Source organism: Danio rerio, chromosome 13 (genome assembly GCF_052040795.2).
Source record: "Danio rerio strain M-AB ecotype USA chromosome 13, GRCz13ab, whole genome shotgun sequence".
In the NCBI taxonomy this organism is placed as follows: domain Eukaryota; kingdom Metazoa; phylum Chordata; class Actinopteri; order Cypriniformes; family Danionidae; genus Danio; species Danio rerio.
This window is the reverse complement of record NC_141033.1, coordinates 17,724,442-17,746,374: the sequence shown is the minus strand read 5'-3', so window position 1 is coordinate 17,746,374 and position 21,933 is coordinate 17,724,442. Positions and strand designations below refer to the sequence as shown.

Here is a 21,933-nt window from a genome sequence, read left to right as displayed (position 1 = left end):
TAAGCTTTCCATCACTATAAAATATTACATTCACGGACCCTCTGAGGCTCCGGAATCAGTGTGGTTACGTCATCACATTTTGACAACACTAATTTGACAAAGAAACGCATGTGGCTTGTGTCTCCTGACAAACTAGACGTGATGCATTGATACATTGTCCCTCCTCCATGCCCAGATTGGTTAAAACTCGCTCGCTCTCAACCTATAAGCATAGGTTTAGCTTTGTGGAACAGCAATCAGCTATTTGAACAACCCGGAATGAGAAACACAGCAAAGACGAAGTGCTGGTCTTGCTGTTTTCAAAAGACGCAAATGCTGGTGCGACTGTTTGCCTGCAACGCAAAAGTTGAGAGACAGCAGGGTAAACACCATATTCACGCTGACACATAAAACCTAAGGACAATCCTTAGGTGAATCTTTTTTATTTATGTAACTATTTATAGTGTAATAAATATTGATATCTAATTTTTTACTGAGGATTTGCACCATGTTTATTTCGATTTTGACGCATTATTTCTTTCTTATTTTTTATTTGTTCATTGTAAGTGGTGCTGTTTATGGTAACTGAAAAAATATTATTTGGAAAAAGTCAAACTTGCTTCAGTGTTCTGTTATTTTGTAACAATCTTTCTGTTTAGTTAATTCCCAGAACTTCTGTCTGTTCATGTGTTTTTGGACCAAACAATATTTTAGAATGGACCTTTGAATGATACAGATTAAAGTTTCAGGTTCTCCTGTTTAAAATAATATATGACACTTGTGGCTGACTGCTAAAAAAACAATAAAACTGCTTTAAATAAAAATAATAATATAGGCCCATTAGGTGCCCACAAAATACCTCTAGGTCTTTAAGAGTTTATCGTTCACCAGAAGTTTATCAGTATGGGAAGAAACACTAGCTCTGCATCTACCCTATAGCATTTTCATGGTATACTTCTGACTACATAATTTGCGATCTCCAGAAACATACATGTGCGATTTTTCTTTAAATTTACTCACACATTCTCAGTAGCCATATCTGTAGGGCTGTTTTCAGGATGAGCATGTTGCAGAAATGCATTATTTATCCTCCACTTGTTTTAAACCTGTTTGAGTTTCTTTCATCTGTTGAACACAAATGAAGATGTTCTAAAGATTTATGGAATAAAAATTCCCTGCTGCATCAGATCCCTTCGAACCTCGACTCTTTAGGATTTCTGTCCATGAAGACAGCTCTGCTGGTCTTGTTGATATCGATTAAGAGGGTCGGGGAGGCATTTTTCGGTCAGTGACTCTTGCCTGTAATTCGGGCCAGCTTACTCTCACGTTTCACGGTTCTGAGACCCCGCCCGGAATATGTGCCCAAGGTTTCAACCACACCGTTTAAAGACCAGGTAGTGAGCCTGCAAGCGCTGCCTCCGGAGGAGGCAGACCCAGCCCTTTTCTTACTTTGTCCAGTTCGCGCTTTGCGTATTTATCTGGGCCACACTCAGAACTTTAGATCATCTGAGCAGCTCTTCATATGTTATGGTGGTCGGCAGCAGGGAAGTGCCGTATCGAAACAGAGGTTGGCCCACTGGATAGTGGATGCCATCTCCCTCGCTTAAAAGCCAGGGCGAGCCGTGTCCCCTGAGAGTGCGTGCGCACTCCACTCAGAGCATCGCATTCTCTTGGGCGCGTGCATGCGGCGCCTCTCTAACAGACATCTGTAGAGCTGCGGGCTGGGAAACACCTAATACATTTGCAAGGTTTTACAATCTGCGAGTGGAGCTGGTTTCCTCAAGGGTATTAGGTAACCCTTGGTGATTGAGGAAACAACTCGGTTAAGGTGTTGAAACACGCTTGCTGCGCCATTCTCCCTAACACGGAGATACGTGCGCCTTTTCATCTGTCAGTAAAGTTCCCCGTGAGGTAAGCCCTGCAGATTCCTCCCAGGCCCCCAGCACTGACTCAGCGGAGGAGTCACTTGCTGGCCCATTACGTTGTAGGTCTGCCCACTGGTCAGCCCGCGTTTTGGGTATAGGTGCCCGCTATGCGTGATCCCCATTAGGCTATCCCATATGCTTATTCAGCCGTGGTGCAGTCCCCGCTCACGGGCGGACCCGTGTCTTCCCTCTCCACTAACCATCTTATTATATGCGTTCTCCCCTTCTCAGGGCTAGTCCATATATTTTGCCATCATATCTCCCCATTGAGTAGCAGGTGGCCTCCGTACCGTCCTCCCTATCGGGACTGCACGCTTTCCCAACATACTATCATATGTTCCTAGAATTATCTAGATGCTTGCGACTTCCAAAAAATATATCTTAATCCGTAAAACTTCTTTGAAGTGGGATAAGTAAGGGCCAGGGATCACATTGGAAGACCGCGCCTCTCTTTGATGCAGGAGCGCTCATGCTATGCCTGGCTATCCTCTTATCGGAGGCGAAGGTTGGGTGCAGTCATTATGGCGTTTTCCAGACATTTCCCCATTCGTGGATTAAAATCCACTTATAGCATTGAAGTTCCCCATCCGAAGGGGAACGCACTGGTTACTAAAGTAACCCTCGTTCCCCGAGGACGGGAACGGAATTGCTATATAGCATCACCATAATGATTGTTCCTTAGCTGTTAGTGTTTCTTCAGCTTAAAAGGATAGCATTTCATTGCTTTCCCTGTGCCTATACGCAGAGTTAATTGCAATAAGCCACACGAGAGCAAGCTTATGCTACCAACTCATTTGGCATTTCATTGGCACGTTATATACTCTTTAAAATCCACTCATAGCATTTCCGTTCCCCTCCTCAGGGAATGAGGGTTACTTTAGTAACCAGAGCGTTAGCCAACTAAGGTCACAAGTTCCACTGTTAAAAACATAGTTTGTAAATTTGCCGTTTCCCAAATACTTCGCTCCAACGAACAACCGCAAACTGCGTTGCAAACTTGAGGACTCACAACTACAGCTCTAAAACCAGGGTGGAGCCGAAGGATCAGTTCAGGGTGGCAGAAGTATGCTCCAAGGTGGAGCAGGAGGGACAACCCAGGGAGGATCGGCCTGGGACAGCAAGGCAGGAGGCCTGTGGGGAGCTGGCTGGGATGAAGGCCTGTGGGGAGCCAGCGGGGCTGAAGGCCTGTGGGTGGCCAGCGAGGCTGAAGTCCAGAGGGGAGCCGGTGGGGCTGAAGACCAGAGGGAAGCCGGCAGGGCAGGGAGTCGGGCTGGTGCCTGCAGGGCAAGGTGTCTAGGAGGCGCCGGCAGGGCAAGGCGTCTGGATGGAGCCGGCAGGGCTGGAGCTGGGGCTGACACTGGAGGGCGCTCTGGGGCTGGAGCTGGTATGGTGGAGGAGCCCTTTCTCCTCCTACACTTCCTTATTTTTGGTGGTGGGAAGCTGGCCACCTCTTCAGACACTGCAGTATACTTCGTTGTCAGCTGGACTGGTGCTGTGTCTGTTGCGAGTGCCTCACTGGGTGATGCTGCAGCCAGGGTTGTAGCTGGGTGGGCTGCAGCAGGTTCCGTCACCAATAGAGGGGTAACGATAGAGGAAGGCCTGTTCCTCCTCCTCAGTTTCCTCTTCTCTGTGGGAGGCAGCAGGGAGCTGGGTTCAGGTTGGTCTGTTGGTGGAAGACCAGAGCAGATTCTCTCCTGAGGACATTCATGGGCAACTTGGTTAACCATATGGTCCACAAACTGTTTGTATGAGTAGCCCACCAATCTCTGAATCTGCGGAGGATAGAGGGGTTTATCAAGAGCAAAGTTTAGGAGATTCAAAAGAGCCCAGTCATTGAACCCAAGCCCCTCTGCTGCCATACGGAACCTCTCCGCAAACTCCTTTAACTCCAAGCCATGTTGCCGCAGCGCATACAGACTGAGAAGCTGTGGCATGTGGCTGAGGAAGGAGTCATCCTTACGAGTCTGCTGGGTCCTCATTTTGGCCAGTTAGTACTGTCACGGTCGGTTAAGGGGAAAAGGAGCGAGGACCCAATTGCAGAAAATGAAGGATTTATTATAAAATACAAATAAAAATAAAAGGCAAAACCAAACTACCCCGAAGGGGAAAACATGAATAAAAGGCAAAAACAAACTTGACAGGGCTGGCAGGACAAAGCAGGACTGGAAACAACAAGACAGAGTAATATCGACGACGAACTGGCACAGGACTGAAAACATGAGGGGATTATAAAGCAAAAGTAAATTGACACACAGGTGAACATGACAAACTAATAATGAGTTAACAAGGAGGGTGGGACTAGACAATAGACGGGAGAGCGCATGACACAGAGAGATAACACAAGCCATGCGCTCACATAAAACAGGACAAGAACATGCAGCCAATGAGAGAACTCATTAACCGCATGTTCATGACAAGACAAGCACAACACTGAAGCACACGACAAAAGCACGTGACCACAATGTAAACACATAGCCACGTGCTTTGACAACAGACGCAAGACACGAGCACACGATGAATGAAAACACTCACCATGCGCTCACACACGCAGCGTGCATGCTTCATCCCAGCACCGACCAAAACCGAAACCAACAAACTGAGACGCTGGGAATGAAACACCACGCTGCAGACAAACGAAAACACAAACACGAGTACAAGCACGAGTACAAGAGCGCACACACGGAGACACACACAATGACAGAAACAAGTGCTAGACCCAAGAAAACTTGAGCCGAGCACAACAGGACAGGATTAGACATGACCAGTGTCTGGATTCTGCCACCAAAACAAGAATTTACATGACCAGAGTGGCAGAACCTCGACACCTGCTCTCCCTACTAACTGAAACTGCAATTCATCGAAATTCCGCTAGTTCTGGCTCCATAATAGAGCAAATTTCAATTGTGCCCACTATTAGAATGGCCAACTTTACAGCAGAAAAAACGTAAATGTTTTTAACCTGGTACAAAGAACGATTTTGGTTCATATAGCTAATATTACCCTTCATGACAACTGTGAGGGGGTGAAATTTTTATAACTCATCCGTTTTCTTTATATTAGGCTATATTAAGTTTGCATAACTAAGGGCATGGCCACTTGAGTGACAGCTTGGTTTCCCTGGTCGCTGTCAATTCACCTCAGCTGACTCTGGTAGATTAGCCACTAAACCAAGGATCACCAAACTTGTTCCCGGAGGGCCAGTGTCCTGTAGAATTTAGCTCCAACCCTAATCAAACACACCTGAACTAGATAATCAAGGACTTACTAGAAAACTAGAAACACACAGGCAGGTGAGTTGAGGCAAATTGGAGCTAAACCCTGCAGGGACATCGGCCCTCAAGGACCGAGATTGGTGACCCCTGCACTAAACTCTGCATATTCATCATGTTTTTGTGTTGTTTTATGTGGCTTTACACAGTCAGTTGCCTTTTGGATTTATTTCTTACAATTATCAGATGATATGAGATGCTGTGTGCTCTTAATTGTGCTCAAAACCATTCACGTGGCCTTTGTTTCCCATGTGAGTAAAGTTATATACTTATAACATTTCTATACATGTATTTGCTTTATTTAAGATTATTTATCATTTATATTTTTATAGACCTGTAATGCACTCCAGAATCTGACAGAATGATTAGCTGTAGGCTCTGGAATAGTTGACTGAAGTGTTGTCATACAGTTTTATGCCTGGATTTCATCTATAGCCTTGCATTTACTAACACAGACTATATCTAAAGTATTTAGAAGTAATTCGTGTTTTCCTCCTGTAGAAAAACGTCATAAGAACAATGCTTAGCAGGCCCAGATTGGCTAATCGGGAGGACCGAGAGAATTCCCGGTGGGCCGGTCCATTTTTTGTCCACGAGGGCCGGTGTCCCTAGCTCCAGACTCTGTTGCTCTGAACAGTCGCACTTTTTTCATTTACTTATTTATTTGACCATAGCCTCACTTTTTTATTCATTATTTTGCCGCAGCTCTGCTCTTTTAATTTATCAGCATGTTGTGTTATGACGCTGCAGACGTGGGTTTGAACCTTACCCGAGTATTATTTTTTTATTTTTACTGTTAAGACATATAATACTGTTAGGGTTGTTGAACATTCAAAGTTCTATAGCAGCTGTTTTTTTGATACTGCCATTAGAAACTGATTTGGAAAATATGAATTTTTTTGATATAGTCAGTCGTGAACTGAGGTGGGCCGGTCTAATGCTTGAAACTCCAGAGCTGAAAAGGAGTACCACTCCGGCCCTGATGCGTAGTTGCTCAGTGTATTACAGCAGTGTTTTTAAAAGTCTGAACACTCTATTGATATAGTTTACAGCCAAGCACATGTGGTCAGAATACCAACGAGTCGCAGGTAATAAAGTATTAAGTTTTTTTCCCAAAGTAACGTCTGTCTAAGCCAGGGTAAAACAAAATGCCAGCAGTTGTCTGTAGCTCCGCTCACTCTCCGCCTTTTTTTTTTTCTTGTGAAAATGAAATTTGGCCTACAAAAAAACATGGTTCATGAAATAAGTATTATTTTCCTTTTCACATTCATGTAAACCAAAGATAACATTCTTATATGTAAATTCAAAATCTGCCTTCACATAAACTTTTATAAAATCAAGAACATCACATCAAAATGTCACTGAATGAGGGCAAGTCCAAAATAAATGAACAGAAGTTTCAGGATTCACTAAGCAAAAGGAACAATGTTAATATAATTCTTAAGTATTTTAAGATTACACTTGTCTGGATAGCATCTATGAATCAGTTTAAAGGTAACTTCTCTTATTTTGTTTATTATTAAAAACATTTGTGGGGTAATGACCAAACTTTCTTCCAGGAAATATCATTCACAAAACCACTCCAATATGACATTATATAGGGAACAGTAATAGAATCTTCCTGAAACAAGGCTCTTATTTTCTTTGCATTTAGATTTAGATAAAGAAAGACAGTTTTTACCAATAAATGTTTTCCAAAGGTCCACTGAATGACAAGTAATTGAAAATGAAAGTCCTTTAAAAAGCATAAAAACACCTTGTGGAATAGCATCAGCAACAATAGCAAAGTCTTTTGGGCTAACAGGAATTCCGTGCTTAACTAAAATTCAGAGTAGTTACAAAGTAAAACCCTATCGTTAAAAAGTTGATACACATGAATTATATAATTTTTAAACCAGTTATTGAAAAATAGAGATTAGTTTTTATACAAGATGCTCTTATTATTCAAAATTATATATGAATGAGGTGTAAGATTGTGTTTCAATATGAGGGACCAAGCTAATAATATTTGACTATGAAAATGGGACAATTAGATTATAGATAGACAGATTCCATTTTTAGGGACCCCCTCGAAAATGAGACGATTCATCTCAAGGGGGTATCCCATTCAATAAGTTCAGATTCATATAGACAATGGGTTACTGAGACAGTCCTTTATATAATTGGACCAATTGGAAAGGTTTTCAGAGCGACCGCAACTTGACGTATAGGAGTGGGCTCCCCCCGCCTACCAATATTGAGTGACAGGTACGTCCATATCCTTATTTTGTTGTTTCACGTCTGCCATTTTAAGCTAATGAGTTAAAGCGATATCATTAAAGGAACACCCTTCCTCTATTTTTAGATGTAAGATATAAATTTTCTCCACATTATCGCTTAAATCAGAATTATTGTTTGTTCCTTTTGGTAGGTTTGCAAACATGTGTACTTTTCATTGCGTCTACCTTAAACTTCAGCTGGTCACATCACAGAAGCTCCCTGTGATCTTAACTAGGTGCAGCTGGAAAAGTGCAAGCACGTTGCCTCATGTACGGGTCTCTCCATTTGAAATAAACTAACAAACTTGCCTGCTGGACGCACACCAGAAGCGTTACTTTGCGTGGCGTGGCGCTGTGCATTTCAAAGTTCTGGGCGTGGGTTTCTGTCGGGGTGCACGCAGCGGCGCATCTTGAGGCACCGTTGTGTTTGCCCTGGTGGAGGCCTGTGTTTGGAGCTCTGAAATGCATGGCGCTGCGTGGCGCGATGATTCGGGACACTTCATGTTTCTGCCGCGCCACTGAGAGTGTCTAGTGTGCCGTGTCGCGGCTTCGAGCGGCACATCCGGTGCCTCAGTCAAAGTCAATTCAGTGTTCGTGGTTATTATTGTCGGTGTACAAGCTCGGCACTTGAAACTAGCACACAGTTGGCTGTAAAACTATACAAAGACACAAATGATTTTGTACTCTCTGCTTGGTCTGTGTGCGAGTCGTACATGTGCGGCTAAATGCTGTTCCTCTCATGCAGCTTAGCTTCTCTCTGTCTGCCTGTCTGTTGCAAACACAGAGCGTGGGAGCTCTTGGCTCCGCCCTCTTTTTACGTTGGCAGGAAGTTGAAACTAATTTTCATGTAAGGCAACACACCCCTAAAACAGCGAGCTGTGTACACGCCCCCAACATGACACTTTTTAACACATTATTATAAAAACATCTGAACTGTGTGTTGAACTGAACCTAAACTGGCACACTCAGAAGAACCATAATATTAATACTAAATCATAAAAAAGGGGTAAACTATGTGCCCTTTAAGGACAAATCACGTTGGAGACACATATTAAGTTTTTTCTTTGTTTCAGTAATTGGATTAAAATTTCAAAAGTCTCTTTTTGATTCAATTTTTGTTATAATACCCAAATAAGAGATCTGATTTTTTACTTTAATATTACAGATTTCAGATAGAATACATTCTTTGATGGACATTAACTCGCATTTTGAAAGATTCAAGGATAGGCCTGATGCTTTAGAGAATATCTGGATATATTTAAGGGCTACAGCAATTTGATTAACATCTTGCAGAAAAAGCGTAGTATCATCAACCAATTGACTGATGAGTATTTGTTTGTCAGCTATACGAATACCATTAAAATCACTATTAGAAATAAAGGAAACAAATATTTGGCAAACTAATAAAAATAAATAAGGAGACAATGGAAATCCTTGTCTTATACCTCATGATAAATAAAATCTGGGAGAAGTACCATTTTTTTTTAAATTGTACTACTACAGTTGTAATAAAGTCTTCTTATTGCTTTACAAAAAAAATTACCAAAAGCCAATTTTTTTGCCGATTTAAAAAATAAAATTGTGTTCGATTGAATCAAAAGCTTTATAAAAATCTAGGAAAAGAATAAAACTATTATGTTCCACTAACTCATAATAGCCCAATAAATCTAAAACTAGCCTGATGTAATTCATTATGTTTCGCCCCCTCATAAATCCCAATTAAGTCTCATCTATAATAGTATCTAAACAATCTTTAATTCTTTTGGCAAATATTGTGGCAAAAATCTTATAATCATTGTTTAGGAGTATGATGGGTCGCCAACTGTCCAAATTATTAAGGTCTTTCTTAGGTTTAGGAATTAGTGTGATGACACCTTGTGTCAACGTAGGAGGTAAAGTTTCTTTTTCAATGTTTTTTTTAAAAACATTAGTTAAAATCATCGGCAAATAATTTATACAGTTCTGCTGTAAATTCATAACACCCAGGGGCTTTATTATTTTTCTAACTTTTAATTGCACTTTGTATTTCTTCCGAAGTTATATTGCCATCAAAAAAATAAATAAAAAAATTTGGCAGAGTCAGATATAAGCTTTAAATAATTAATTAAGTCCATAAATGAAGAGGAGGTATCCTCTGAGCATCTTGATTTATAAAGATTTTTATAAAAGCTAGCACTAAATTCAGCTATTTCCTTAGGATCTTTAGCAATATATTCATTAATACATAGTTGTTCAGTTGTTGAAAGGTAATAATTTCGCTTTTCCAGTAAAAAAAAAAGCAGAATAATGTTCTCCCTCTTCAAACCATTCTTTCCTAGATCTTATATAAACACCGCTAGCTTTTGATAAGTATAAATCATCTAATTTTGTTTGTAAAGCTACCATTTTAGATTTTTCTTCTAACCACATGCTATCAAAATTACAAGTTTTAGATAAACTACTGATCAGGCTGTCTTCAAGAATCTTTCTTTCTTTAGCTAAATCGGCTCTAACTTTTCTTAAATAAACACCAATTTTAAACTTAAAAAGGCTCCCGATTTGAACAAAATGAATTTTAACTTGTGGCTGTTTTCCAATATTTAGCAACTAACTCTTTAATTAAAATTAATAAAAATAAAAATTAATTTAATAAAAAGCTGTTTAATTTCCACTAAGAGGATTTCATATGATCTGTTTTGTAATCTGCCCTTTATGGTATATTGAGTAAGATAGTTTTGTGATCAGTCAAAGGTGTACATTGAATGCTAGTATGTAGATCAAACTTAGCCATATCTTTTGAGATTAGCCAAAAATCAATTGAGGATTGACTTGAGCCTTTTGTTGGACCAGGTTTACTCCAAATTATTAGGAAATCTCTCTCGCCAAATGTCTATCAACTCAAATTTGTCTCATAGGTCTAATAGTGTTGGACTTGAGCAAGCTGCGCTTTTTGAAGGACATCTGTCTAACAAATTGTTAATAGATACATTAAAACCTCCACCTAAAATGATAAATGTCTAAGGGAATTTTTTGAACCAATATGTAAGCTTTTCATCTAATTTATCAAAAAGAATTGTATTATCTGTTGAAGTATTCATACTCATATATATTACCAAGAATTAAAGTTTGTTGGTTAAGTAAAATCACTAATATGAGAAAGTGACCCAAGCTATCTGAATCTAACCCTAATATCTCCCCTCCATATTTATTTCTGAATATGCTTACACCAGCCGAGTGTTCTGTGCCATGTGAACACCAACTATCATTACCCCACTGAGATTTCCACCGCCTGTAATCATCATTAGTAGAATGGCATTCTTGAATCAAAAATCTGAGGTGTGCTTTTTAGCAAACAAAAAAAAAGTGCTTTCTTTTTGACACTATACCTGAGGCCCCTGGCATTGAAGGCTATTAATGACAATGACAAACAGGAACAACAACTAGAAAAACTAAATAAAACAAAAAAGAACCTGTGAAGCAAAGAAAATCTACTTGTTTATGTTACTTATATCTAAGACAGGCAATCAATGACAAATACCCACCTGGGAATAATTTACAAATAAATAAATAAAAATAATCTACAAGTTCAGTGAATAACTAATACTGTTATTGTGGTTAAATTTCCTCTTAGAAGTCTTGAAAAGAGCCAAGAATTATTATATATAATAATAAAAATACTAATAAAACATTAAAAAAAATTTAACAAAAAATAATAATAACTTAGATGACATTTAGATGACATTTAGATGACAATTGTGCAATAAGCTTAACACTTCTTAATAAAAATATGTATATAAAAAATTAGAAAAGAAATAATAATTGAAAAAATAATATTAAATTTAGATTCACTCTTTACATTTATGCGGCTAATTGCTAACAGAAAAGGTTGCTTGTTAAGTAAGTACCATGCTTTAAATGTTAGCTGCTACATCTTTAGCGGTCAGTCTTTTAACCTCAATCGCAGCAAAAGGACCATGAAAGCCAGCTCTCTTCCCCTATTGTCTCACTTTCACTACCATCGGCCACAGGAGAGATCTTGCATCCTTTTCTTGCTGTGAAAGATCCACGAAGATCTTAATTTTCCTTTTCTTTAGATAGTTTGACGTTTTGACATCATTCCAAACTCTGTTCCGTTGTGATCGCGATGAAAACAGGACTATGATGCGGCGAGAGGATTTTTCTGAAGCAGATCTCGGTCCCAAGAGGTACGCGATGTCTACTCCGTTGGGCAGCTCTGCTGCGATGTTTGGTGAAACCTGCTTGAAGAGGTGGATGACCATCTGCTTTACATTCTCCCCTGTTTTTTTCTGGAATGTCAGCAACATGTAAATTCCACCTTTTCTTGTATGCGTCCAAATCATTACACCTCTCACGAAGTTTGTCATTGACTTTCTTTAGTTTTTCATTCAGGCACTTTACCTCTTCACCTTGGAACTCGAGGGAGTTGATTATCTGTTTAATACAATTTGAGTTTTCAAGTATCGTTATTTTTTTATTTGAATTCGGCGGAAAGTCTCTTTGTGCATGGCTTCGATCCTCTGCAAGAATCTCATTAGCATTGCATCACTCACCGTAGGACTGTCAGAGCTTGGTTTACTTTTTTTTGGCAGGATTTGGTTTCGGGTAAAGACACAAATTGCCCAGGCTGTGTATCCATTTCAGAAATTAGATTTCTCCTTGCATAGCTGTGTATTGCTACAACAGTTTCTTCTTTTTCATCCATTGTCAGTGCAGCAGTTTTAGCAAACACGTTTAAGTTAGCAAATATCTATCAAAAACACTCGTCTTTCAAACTCAGCATACAAGAAAGCTAAAAAAGAAAATAAATCAATAAAATGATAGCTTTTTAGCTCATAACTTTTGCAAAATCCTTGAGTTAGTTCCGGAACATGAACTTATTCCCGGGTCCGAGCTAACTTTAAGAGCTATTGCAAAAGCGATTGCAACGACGCCATCTTGGGCTCCAACGCCACTTATGGCTTCTTTTTTTTTTTTTTTTTTTTTTTTATTGTAGTATTTACAAACATAGTACAATAGAATACATCTCACAACAGTTATGAACATAATAAAAATAAATAAAATAAAATGAAATAAATTCTTTCATTTTTTGCAATGTTCAGAACCTATGGGTGACGTCGCCACGGATACTACGTCCATATATTTTACAGTCTATGTTTGAAACATTCCTGGCTGTGTTCTATTCACACTTATCCCCCTTATGCCCTATTCATTTAGAACATTCTAACATTTAAAGTTGGAATAAAAAATTAAAAAAAAGCATCAAGGTCATCTTTCTTAGGTGTAATTTGCTTCCAAACTATTTTTACAGTTCAGTTTTAGCGATCTTCATGTTTACAATTGTGTTCCCTTCGCAGTGCACTTTGAAAACATTGATGTCATTTTGAACACAACCTCATGGCGGTGACTTTTTATTTAAAAGCGGAATTTATGTTACCACTCCAAAGCTTGTGAAAACAAAAAGCATACGCTTATTATTTTAATTAATAGTGGGTAATTTATTAAATATCTGTACTGTATATGACATGGGCCTGCTGGTAAGAACATTTCTGCAGTGGCTTAAAAGTGTCAAATTTTAAAAGTAGACTTTTAAAAAAAAATAAATAAATAAACAACATCCTACTTAATTATAATAATAATTATTGTTATTATCATCATCATCATCATCATTAATATTATTAATACTATTATTAAAGTATGTTTTTTTCATTTCTAATAAATAATGTAATGTAATGTAATGTGTATTTATATAGCGCATTTATTGTGTATGGCCATACACCCAAAGCGCTTCACAATCATGAGGGGGGGGGTCTCTTCACACCACCACCAGTGTGCAGCATCCACTTGGATGATGCGATGGCAGCCACAGGACAACGGCGCCAGTCTGCTCACCACACACTAGCTATTGGTGGAGTGGAGAGACATTGATAGAGCCAATTCGGTGGAAGGGGATGATTGGGAGGCCATGATCGTATGGGCCGATAGAGGGACTTTGGCCAGGACACCGGGGTTACACCCCTGCTCTTTTACGAAAAGTGCCATGGGATTTTTAATGACCACAGAGAGTCAGGACCTCGGTTTAACGTCTCATCCGAAAGACGGCACCCACTGACAGTGTAGTGTCCCCTTCACTTTTACTGGGGCATTAGGACTCGCATAGACCACAGGTTGAGCGCCCCCTGCTGGCCTCACTAACACCACTTCTAACAGCACCCTAGTGTTCCCTAGTGGTCTCCCATCCAGGTACTAACCAGGCTCAGTCCTTAGCTTCAGTGAGTAACCGGTCTTGGGCTGCAGGGTGATATGGCTGTGGCCATAGTACATAGTACATAAATAGTACATTTTATTTCTTAATAAATAGCCTCATTATTTATTTATATGGTTTATATATGATATTAGAATACGTGTTAGCTTTTGTAAGTGATATGTTTTAGAATAGAATATTATAATGTTTAACTTCTCAATAACATTAGTAAAGGAAACACAGGCCCTATATGTGCCTTTTACATTTATTTCAGTTAATATGGAAAGCGAGTGCATGTTTTTACCAAATCTAATATTGGAATTTATTTTAAATGCAAGTGCGTGTAAAACAATATTATTTGCACAAAGAAATTATGGGTTTTTCTGTAAAGAAGTTGTTACTCCACCCCGTTTAGAGCATCATTGTGGGCGTTTTACGTTATAACTAACGTGGTTCAATCTATGGATATGCGACAGAAAAACTACAGGTTTTGGGAAACACTCATCACTACATAGTTCTTTTCCCAAACGATGCATCGTACTATGATAGTTCAGCCGCAAGTTACATCGTTGTTTGGGAAACGCACCCCAGGTTAGGGTAATTCGGCAAGTTATTGTATAACGATGGTTTGTTCTGTAGACAATTGGGAAAAAATAGCTTAAAGGGGCTAATAATTTTGTCCCTAAAATTGTTTTTAAAAAATTTAAAACTGCTTTTATTTTAGCTGGAATAAAACAAATAAGACTTTCTCCAGAAGAAAAAATATTATCAGACAAACTGTGAAAATGTCCTTGCTCTGTAACATATCATTTGGAAAATATTTAAAAAGTATTAAAAAGAATTATTAGCCTTCCCGTTGAATTTTAATTTTTATTTTTAATATTTCCCAAATAATGTATAACAGAGTAAGGACATTTTCACAGTATGTCTGATAATATATATATATATATATATATATATATATATATATATATATATATATATATATATATATATATATATATATATATATATATATATTTTTTTTTTTTTTTTTTTTCTTTTTTGGGGGGGGGGGAGTCTTGTTTGTTTCATTTCAGCTTGGAATAAAAGCAGTTTTTAATTTTTTTTTTTAATTAACGTCAAAATTATTAGCCCCTTTAAGCTACATTTTTTCGATAGTCTACAGAACAAACCATCATTATACAACAATTTGCCTAATTAACCTAACTTGCCTAGTTAACCTAATTAACCTAGTTAAGCCTTTAAATGTCACTTCAAGCTGTATAGAAGTCTTGAAAAATGTCTAGTAAAATATTATTGACTGTCATTATGGCATTGATAAAATAAATCAATTATTAGAAATAAGTTATTAAAAATATGTTTAGAAATGTGTTGAAAAAAATCTCTTCGATGAACAGAAATTCGGGGGGCTAATAATTCTGACTTTACCAATATATAGGGCATCTCGGTGGCACAGTGGGTCGCTCGGTTGCCTCACAGCAAAAATATATATATATATATCACTCTTAAGGAAATGGATTGTGTGTTGTGGTGCAGTTTAAACAAAGATTTCTGGATTGAATGAAGAAGAGGATGCATGAAAAAGTGAAACTCTCTTAAGCCAAAAAAATATCCCCTGTTTATATTTCACAGTTTTATTCATTATAGGGGTACTGAGGGATACTGAATCTATTTTGTGCAAGTGATGAGTAAACATGTTCACATGTAATCACAGTAAATCAAGAACTGCAGTTTCATGTTTACACATCATACAGAAAACATCTGCACTGAACACAGGGAAAGAAGAGAAAGTATTTTTGCTTTAGCAGTGCGCCTGTTTTCGCGATTGTTTTTGAACTTCCGATTCAGTCGCCTATGTGAGAAATAACAAACGGCAGAAAACGGTCAAACTACTTGCTCTACAAACAAATGTTTGCATTACTATACAGACCAAGTAAAATAATATAATAAGAAAATATCAGTTTGTAACATCAAGCAGCGTAACGAGCAGTTTTTAAAGTCTAAAAATGAATGGAAGTGAATGAGACCAGAAGTCTTGAGCCAAAAAGATTCAAATGGCTGCGCCCGCTCGTCAGCAAAGAATAAGGTGAATAATCCTACTGGTTTTCAACATTCTTCAGAATATCTTCTTTTGTGTTTAACAGAAAAAAACAAACTCAAAATTGTTTTGAACCACTTGACAGTAAGTCCATGGAGTAAAATTTCATTTTTGAGTAAACTATCCTATTAAGTGACGTTTTTTGATAAAAGTGTTACCATTTGTTTCTAATTACTGTGGTTGCAAATACTTATGAAACATAATGAAATTTGAGAAAGCAAATAAATATGATATTCTGATGCTGTCTTGGTCTTAATCTTGGTTTGTAGTCAGCCACTCTGTCTTGGTTTTTGTGGTATTGACTGCAACATTAGTGGACGTACGTGTCGTCTGCAAATGTGCAGCAAAACAAGGCAATGTATTTCAGGTACACAGGAAAAGAAGAAATAAGACAACATTCAAAGTGATGCTTGAATATATTTGTGTTGGGCAAAGGGAAAATCTTCTGTTTCAGTTAGTTTGTCAGTTGAGCCATGGTGGGAATAAAAGCCTCTCTGCGGTATTTCCAGAGATGGAAATGTGGTTTACTGGTAACTAACGTCCATCTTGGGGCCAGTGAGAGGGACAAGACCTGTCTTTTATTTCAAGTTCTTTGTCTAAACTGACCTTCAGCCCATCGCAATGAGCTGTGTATGACAAGCTGAAAGCCTTTTCAAGATGAGACAGATTTAGACAATATATGCACAAGAATAAAATGCGTTGTGTTTCTGACATATTTTGATTCAGCTTTTGATATATATATAGTAACATCATGCACATGCAATGCCTATTACCATGAGTTAGCTTTTAAACTATATACTTAGAAAAAGACGTTAGCAATGGATGAGTCTTAAGGGTCACCTCATCTAAGACATAGGGTACATATGAATATAGTTGTAGGATTTTGGGGTACCAAAAACATAGTGTTCAACATATGGTTATCATTTTGCACGTAACCATCTGAAACTAGTTCAGCACTGGGGTTAAGCAGTTAGTTAACAACAGTTACTAAATTTAGTTACAACAGTTAGTAAATGTACACAATTTGATTGGTGCATCTCATTAGCAAAATGGGTGTCAGTAAAGTAGCAATACACAGCTCAGACACACGTCTCTTGCAGTTTAAGCTTTCCTTTAGTCTACGTGGTGAATCCTTGTGAGCTACATAAACTCCATTGCAAATTCTTTTACCTTAACACAATATTCCCTGTTGTATCTATTCCTATTAAAGAGTGTTACCAGTAGAACAATTGTTGATTGTGTAAATGTGACAACTGTTTTATTCTTCTTTTTTATTGTCTAACCAAGGTATTAATCTGGTAGTATTATAGATTTACTATTGAAGCGAGGTTAGCTAAGAAGGGATACTGTATGTATCGTCAACAAAAAAAAATATTTATTATGATTATTATTCATTCATTCATTTTCCTTTGGCTTAGTCTCTATTTGGCTTAGTCTCTACAGAGGTCGCCACAACGGAATGAACTGCCAGCTATTCCAGCATATATTTTATGCAGCGGATGCTCTTCCAGCCGCAACCCAGTACTGGAAAACACCAAACACACTTATTCTCACACACTTATAAACACACACTTCTATGGCTCAGCATTCTATTCTTTTTATCTCATTTGTATTTACATTACAATTAGAATATTTGTGTCTATAATTGCTGTAAATCTGTTTTTAATAAAATAGAATATAATCTTAATGTGTTGCATGTGTATTTTAAGTGAAAGTTTACCAAAAATTGTAATTTATTTACTTACTCTTGGTTACAAATCTTGACGTTATTTATTTATCTATTAATTTATTTACTTACAATAAAAAAGATATTTTGGGGAAAAATTTATATAAACTGGAAGCCACTGACAGCCATAGTGTGGAAAAAATACTATAGAAATCAATAGCTTCCAGTTTCCTACACCTAAACTCAAATAGATTTGAAACTGAGTGAATTATGTCAGAATTTCATTTTTAGTTGAACTTTCCCTTTAATGAGTAGTTCACATTGTTAGGATATTACATGGTTTAAGGTTAACATGAACAAACAATGAACAATCCATTACAATATGTTTAAATGTTTTGTTCATGTTAGTTTATGAAAGTTTAGTCATTAAATGGTCTTGCATTACCTAATGTTAACAAGCACAAATTTGTATTTAATAATGCATTAGGTAATGTTAATTTGATGAATAATTAAAATGAACATTTATTAAATGCTGAATACTTATTTTTACAAATACATTAACTAACAGCATTACTACACGGCTGACTGAAATATTTAATTTTGATTGGTAAGTCATTACATTCCAAGATATGTTACTCGGAGACGACAACCACTGAATAACCAGCCTGATCTCACGAGAAAACGTAAGTATTTTACGTTTTGGCAGTTTAGTGGCTAATTCGTACGAATTCGTACGAGTTCAGTCGTAAGAAAATGTACGATTTTAAAAAGGAGGTGTGGCACCTAACCCCACCCCTAAACCCAACCGTCATTGGGGGATATGCAAATCGTACTAAAATGTACGAATTAGATCGTACGAATTTGTACGAATTAGCCACTAAATGAAAAAGTTACGAATTGCCGTGAGATTGTGTTGGAATAACACAGGATCATCTGGGAACTTCGAATCACCTTGACCTTCAATGATTACGTTCAAATTCCTAAACTTACATCCACTCACATATATATATATATATATATATATATATATATATATATATATATATATATATATATATATATATATATATGTATGCTTGTCTTTCACACCACAAAGCCTGTTGAGCTTTAATCTGCAATAACAACCTTGTCAGAAGGGGGGTGTGGCAGAGAGTGAAATGGAGGAATGGAGCGAGGCAGATCGCACAAGTGATAGTAAGCATCACCTGTTCATGCACTGGTCTTGACTCTCACTAAACAGCGCAAGCATAAAAGGAGGAGTGACAACAGAAGAAGATGAAAGACAACCTGAAAATAACTGCGCACCTTAATATGCTTAAGTGTCCTCCTAGGCTTCAGCTTATGGCGCCAGGTTAACATTGTACTTTCCTGCATCTGCTTATGTAACCTGGTGAGCAATGAAACAATGCAGTCCTCTGTAGCACATCGGTTTGTTGTCTGTTATAGTGTTGTCCAAGTACTGAAATTTTAAAAACCTCCAGTGCTCAATAGAAATGACTGTGATTGGCCATGAAGGTCATCAGTTCACCACTCTTCACCAGGGGCAAATACACTGGAGCATTTTAAAGCTACGAAGATCAGTCGATTGCTCGTCTGTGTTTGCATTCAGTACATATCCGTGAAGTGCAGTGAACTGATGACCTTCATAGCCAATCAGAGTAATTTCTGTTGAGCACTGGTGAATAATATGCCAAATCAGCTGTGTTTAAGAATACGCTTAACAGCGCTTAAATGTCAGCAGGTTTTTTTTTTTATTATGATTTCAGCACCGAAATTCAGTATTGTGACAAGTCTAATATAGTGAAAGAATCAGTTTATTAACTTGAGTTTGATAAATGGCATCTAAAACGTGTGTTTGGGAAAGAAAATGTTAGCTAACTAGTGCCATTTTCCCAAATTTAGCATAAAATGAAGTCTGATATCCCTTTTTAGTTTCACCATCCATTCAAAACGGATCTTCGGGTCACTCAGAAGACGGTAAAATGACAAATTTGTGTCACTTTCTCTTTGCTGATAAGATATACAACAGTTAAACAGCATTCCTATGTGTGTCTAGGCGATACTTTCGGTTTTCTTCCTCGATTTCGCTTTTAAAATGGTGGCCATAGAAAATCAGTCTATAGTCCTTGTTTGTGCCAGGACCTTCCGATCACAAGTTCAATTCTCTAACCAAGCTCCTTTTTACAACAGCATGCCTATGAGCACACAAACAGGTGCAAATGCATTTTCTATTTTAAGGATACCTGCACTGGACTGAAACTAGCAAACAAAAAAAAAAAACCTTGCATCTATCTATGATATCTTTATTTTAATGTGACAGTGATGCTGAAACAACAGAGTAAGGATTCTTTTGCAGGTTTTATTAAACAGAATGGTCAGGCAAGCAATGGTCAATACAGGAACAAATAGAAGTGTATGGGCAATCCAGAGTCATAGTCTTAATAACAGGCGATAGGTCAGAAGGCAGACAGCATACAATGTAAACAAACAAAACAAAGCAGGGCCTAAACACAGAAGGCAAGGCAAGGGAAAACACATCGTTTACCATCAGCTTACAAGACTCAGCAACTTCTGTGTGTTAGTGTGCTGTATGAATAGTGCAGTAATCAGTCCGTGAGCAGCTTCAGTGTTTGCAATCAATGGTGACTTGAAGCAGGTGTGTGTGCGTTGCATGACTGGATATGTTGTTCATTTTGAGGCAGGATTGTAGTTCATGTGAATGAGAATGATCTCTAGTGATCTATGGTGGTTAGATCACTGGTGATTGTGACATTTATGTTTATTTACCAGTAAATTTTATGGAAAGGATTATATGTGTATTAGACTATAAATACTATTGTATAAAGGATATTTAATATTATATGTATATTTATTATTTAGTAAGCACTAAGCAAACTAAAACTATGTATCTTTTTTTTATTTTTGTCCAGACCAAACAAACCAAGTGTGAACAAATCCTAAACGATTGTCTAGTCAAAGTTTTAATCTAAATATTAGCTTTTTTTAAAAGCCACCCCACGATTCAGACCCCAAAATTTATAGGCATGACCGTTTAAAACTCAATTCTTCTTCTCTCTTCTCAGTTTCTTAAGCTTAGTCTTTTTCTTGTCTACATCGTATCATTGGCTCAATTTTCAAGATGGGGTCACAAACATAATGAGTGATTCAGCTACAGTCCTTTCGGGTCTTCACCATACTCGCTCGGCCGAGAGATTAATTTCCCTTCTGCCGCTTACGTCTTTTTTTTTCTTTTTTTTTTCTTTTTTTGTCATTTCCACATAAAGAGGCTAAATGTCAAGCATGCCTGACTCCCTCCAGTGACACATCCATTCCTGCAGATAATTACCATAAGGAAATTGATGCTTTAGTGTGCAGAGGGGAATTTAATTTACTCTGACATCCCCCTGAATAATGCATTCCCAAATAAAGTGAGTTTTTTCAGACCCAGATTAAGAATTTAAGTATGGCAGACTATTAATGTGATTACCAATCTCGAACGCCTACCTCTTATTTAGGTAGTTAAACCAATTATGGATTACATGATGTTAATGCCATAAATTAGAAGGTGTGAAGCTGCTTAAACATCCATGAAATAAGCAGTGAGAAATGTCTCTGTTCTTTTGCTCATTGCCTTAATGCTGTATAATACTAACTAATTAATAATAACTAGATAATTACTAGATAATTAATAATAGATGTTGGATTTTTATCCTATCAAACATAAACTGCATGGGATTAGTCAGCATTTAACAATGAGTGGTTTTGAATGTTGGTATTGGGTGTAATAAACAATTAGCTATAATTTTTTAAATCATATATTAATCTAGGTTAGCTTAAAATACACAGTTGAAGGAAATATAATTAGCCGTCCTGTGATTTTTTAAAATTCTTTTTCAGATATTTCTAAGTGATGTTTAAGAAAGCAAGGACATTTTGACATGATTTCATATCATATTTTTTGTGGGAAACGTCATATTTTGTTTGGTTTGGCTGAAATTAATACAGTTTTTACCATTTAAAAACAAAAAAATACTATTTTGTTGTCAATATTAACAGCCCCCTTAAGAAATTATATATTTTTGATAGACTACAGAACAAACACTGTTGTACAATGAATTGACTAATAAACTAAACTCATCTAGTTAACCTAATAAACTAAGTAAAGCTTTTAAAAGGGCACTTTAAGCTGAATATCTAACTAAATAACTAGAAAAATATGGTGTACTGTCATCCTAACAAAGAACATTAGTTATTTAAAATTAGTTATCATGTTTAAAAATGTCTCAAGAAAACCTTTATATACGGCAAAGGAAAATATTTTTAAAAGAATTAAAATTTTACAGGGAGCTAACTTTTACTTTAACTGTAGGTTTACATAAGATATACACTTTGAAAATTAAAATGTACAATATATGTAGGAATTTAAATTGATATTGTATTAATTGTTGTTTTGTATTAATGATTATATTATGATGGCATTTAAACCTAATGGAA

The 21,933-nt window shown here is 37.2% G+C and overlaps 4 protein-coding genes across 4 annotated transcripts in view; 1 reads left to right on the top strand and 3 right to left on the bottom strand.

Moving 5' to 3' along the window:
- LOC147841024 (uncharacterized) overlaps nt 1-21,933 on the bottom strand; it is a 485,466-nt gene that overhangs the window by 11,604 nt on the left and 451,929 nt on the right. The gene's annotated exons all lie outside the window — the stretch shown is intronic.
- Nucleotides 1-21,933, bottom strand: part of klc1a (kinesin light chain 1a) — a 209,886-nt gene that overhangs the window by 376 nt on the left and 187,577 nt on the right. The gene's annotated exons all lie outside the window — the stretch shown is intronic.
- On the bottom strand, nt 544-9,481 carry LOC147834165 (uncharacterized). Its single transcript, XM_087279111.1, has 2 exons — nt 4,171-9,481; nt 544-3,770 (listed from the first exon to the last, which is right to left on the bottom strand). Exon 2 carries the CDS (start codon nt 3,761-3,763, stop codon nt 2,954-2,956), a length of 810 nt encoding a protein of 269 aa, XP_087135237.1. The 5' UTR covers nt 3,764-3,770; nt 4,171-9,481; the 3' UTR covers nt 544-2,953.
- The window catches only part of LOC147834160 (uncharacterized), a 439,063-nt gene continuing 429,060 nt past the window's right edge, over nt 11,931-21,933 (top strand). The window contains exon 1 of the mRNA XM_087279114.1: nt 11,931-12,033. Within this exon, the coding sequence (XP_087135240.1) occupies nt 11,935-12,033 (99 nt within the window). The 5' untranslated portion in view covers nt 11,931-11,934. The remainder of the gene's footprint in view (nt 12,034-21,933) is intronic.

Bases quoted from the DNA above. Each gene is read 5' to 3' on its own strand.
- LOC147834165 (XM_087279111.1), bottom strand. From the start codon at position 3,763: ATGGCAGCAGAGGGGCTTGGGTTCAATGACTGGGCTCTTTTGAATCTC.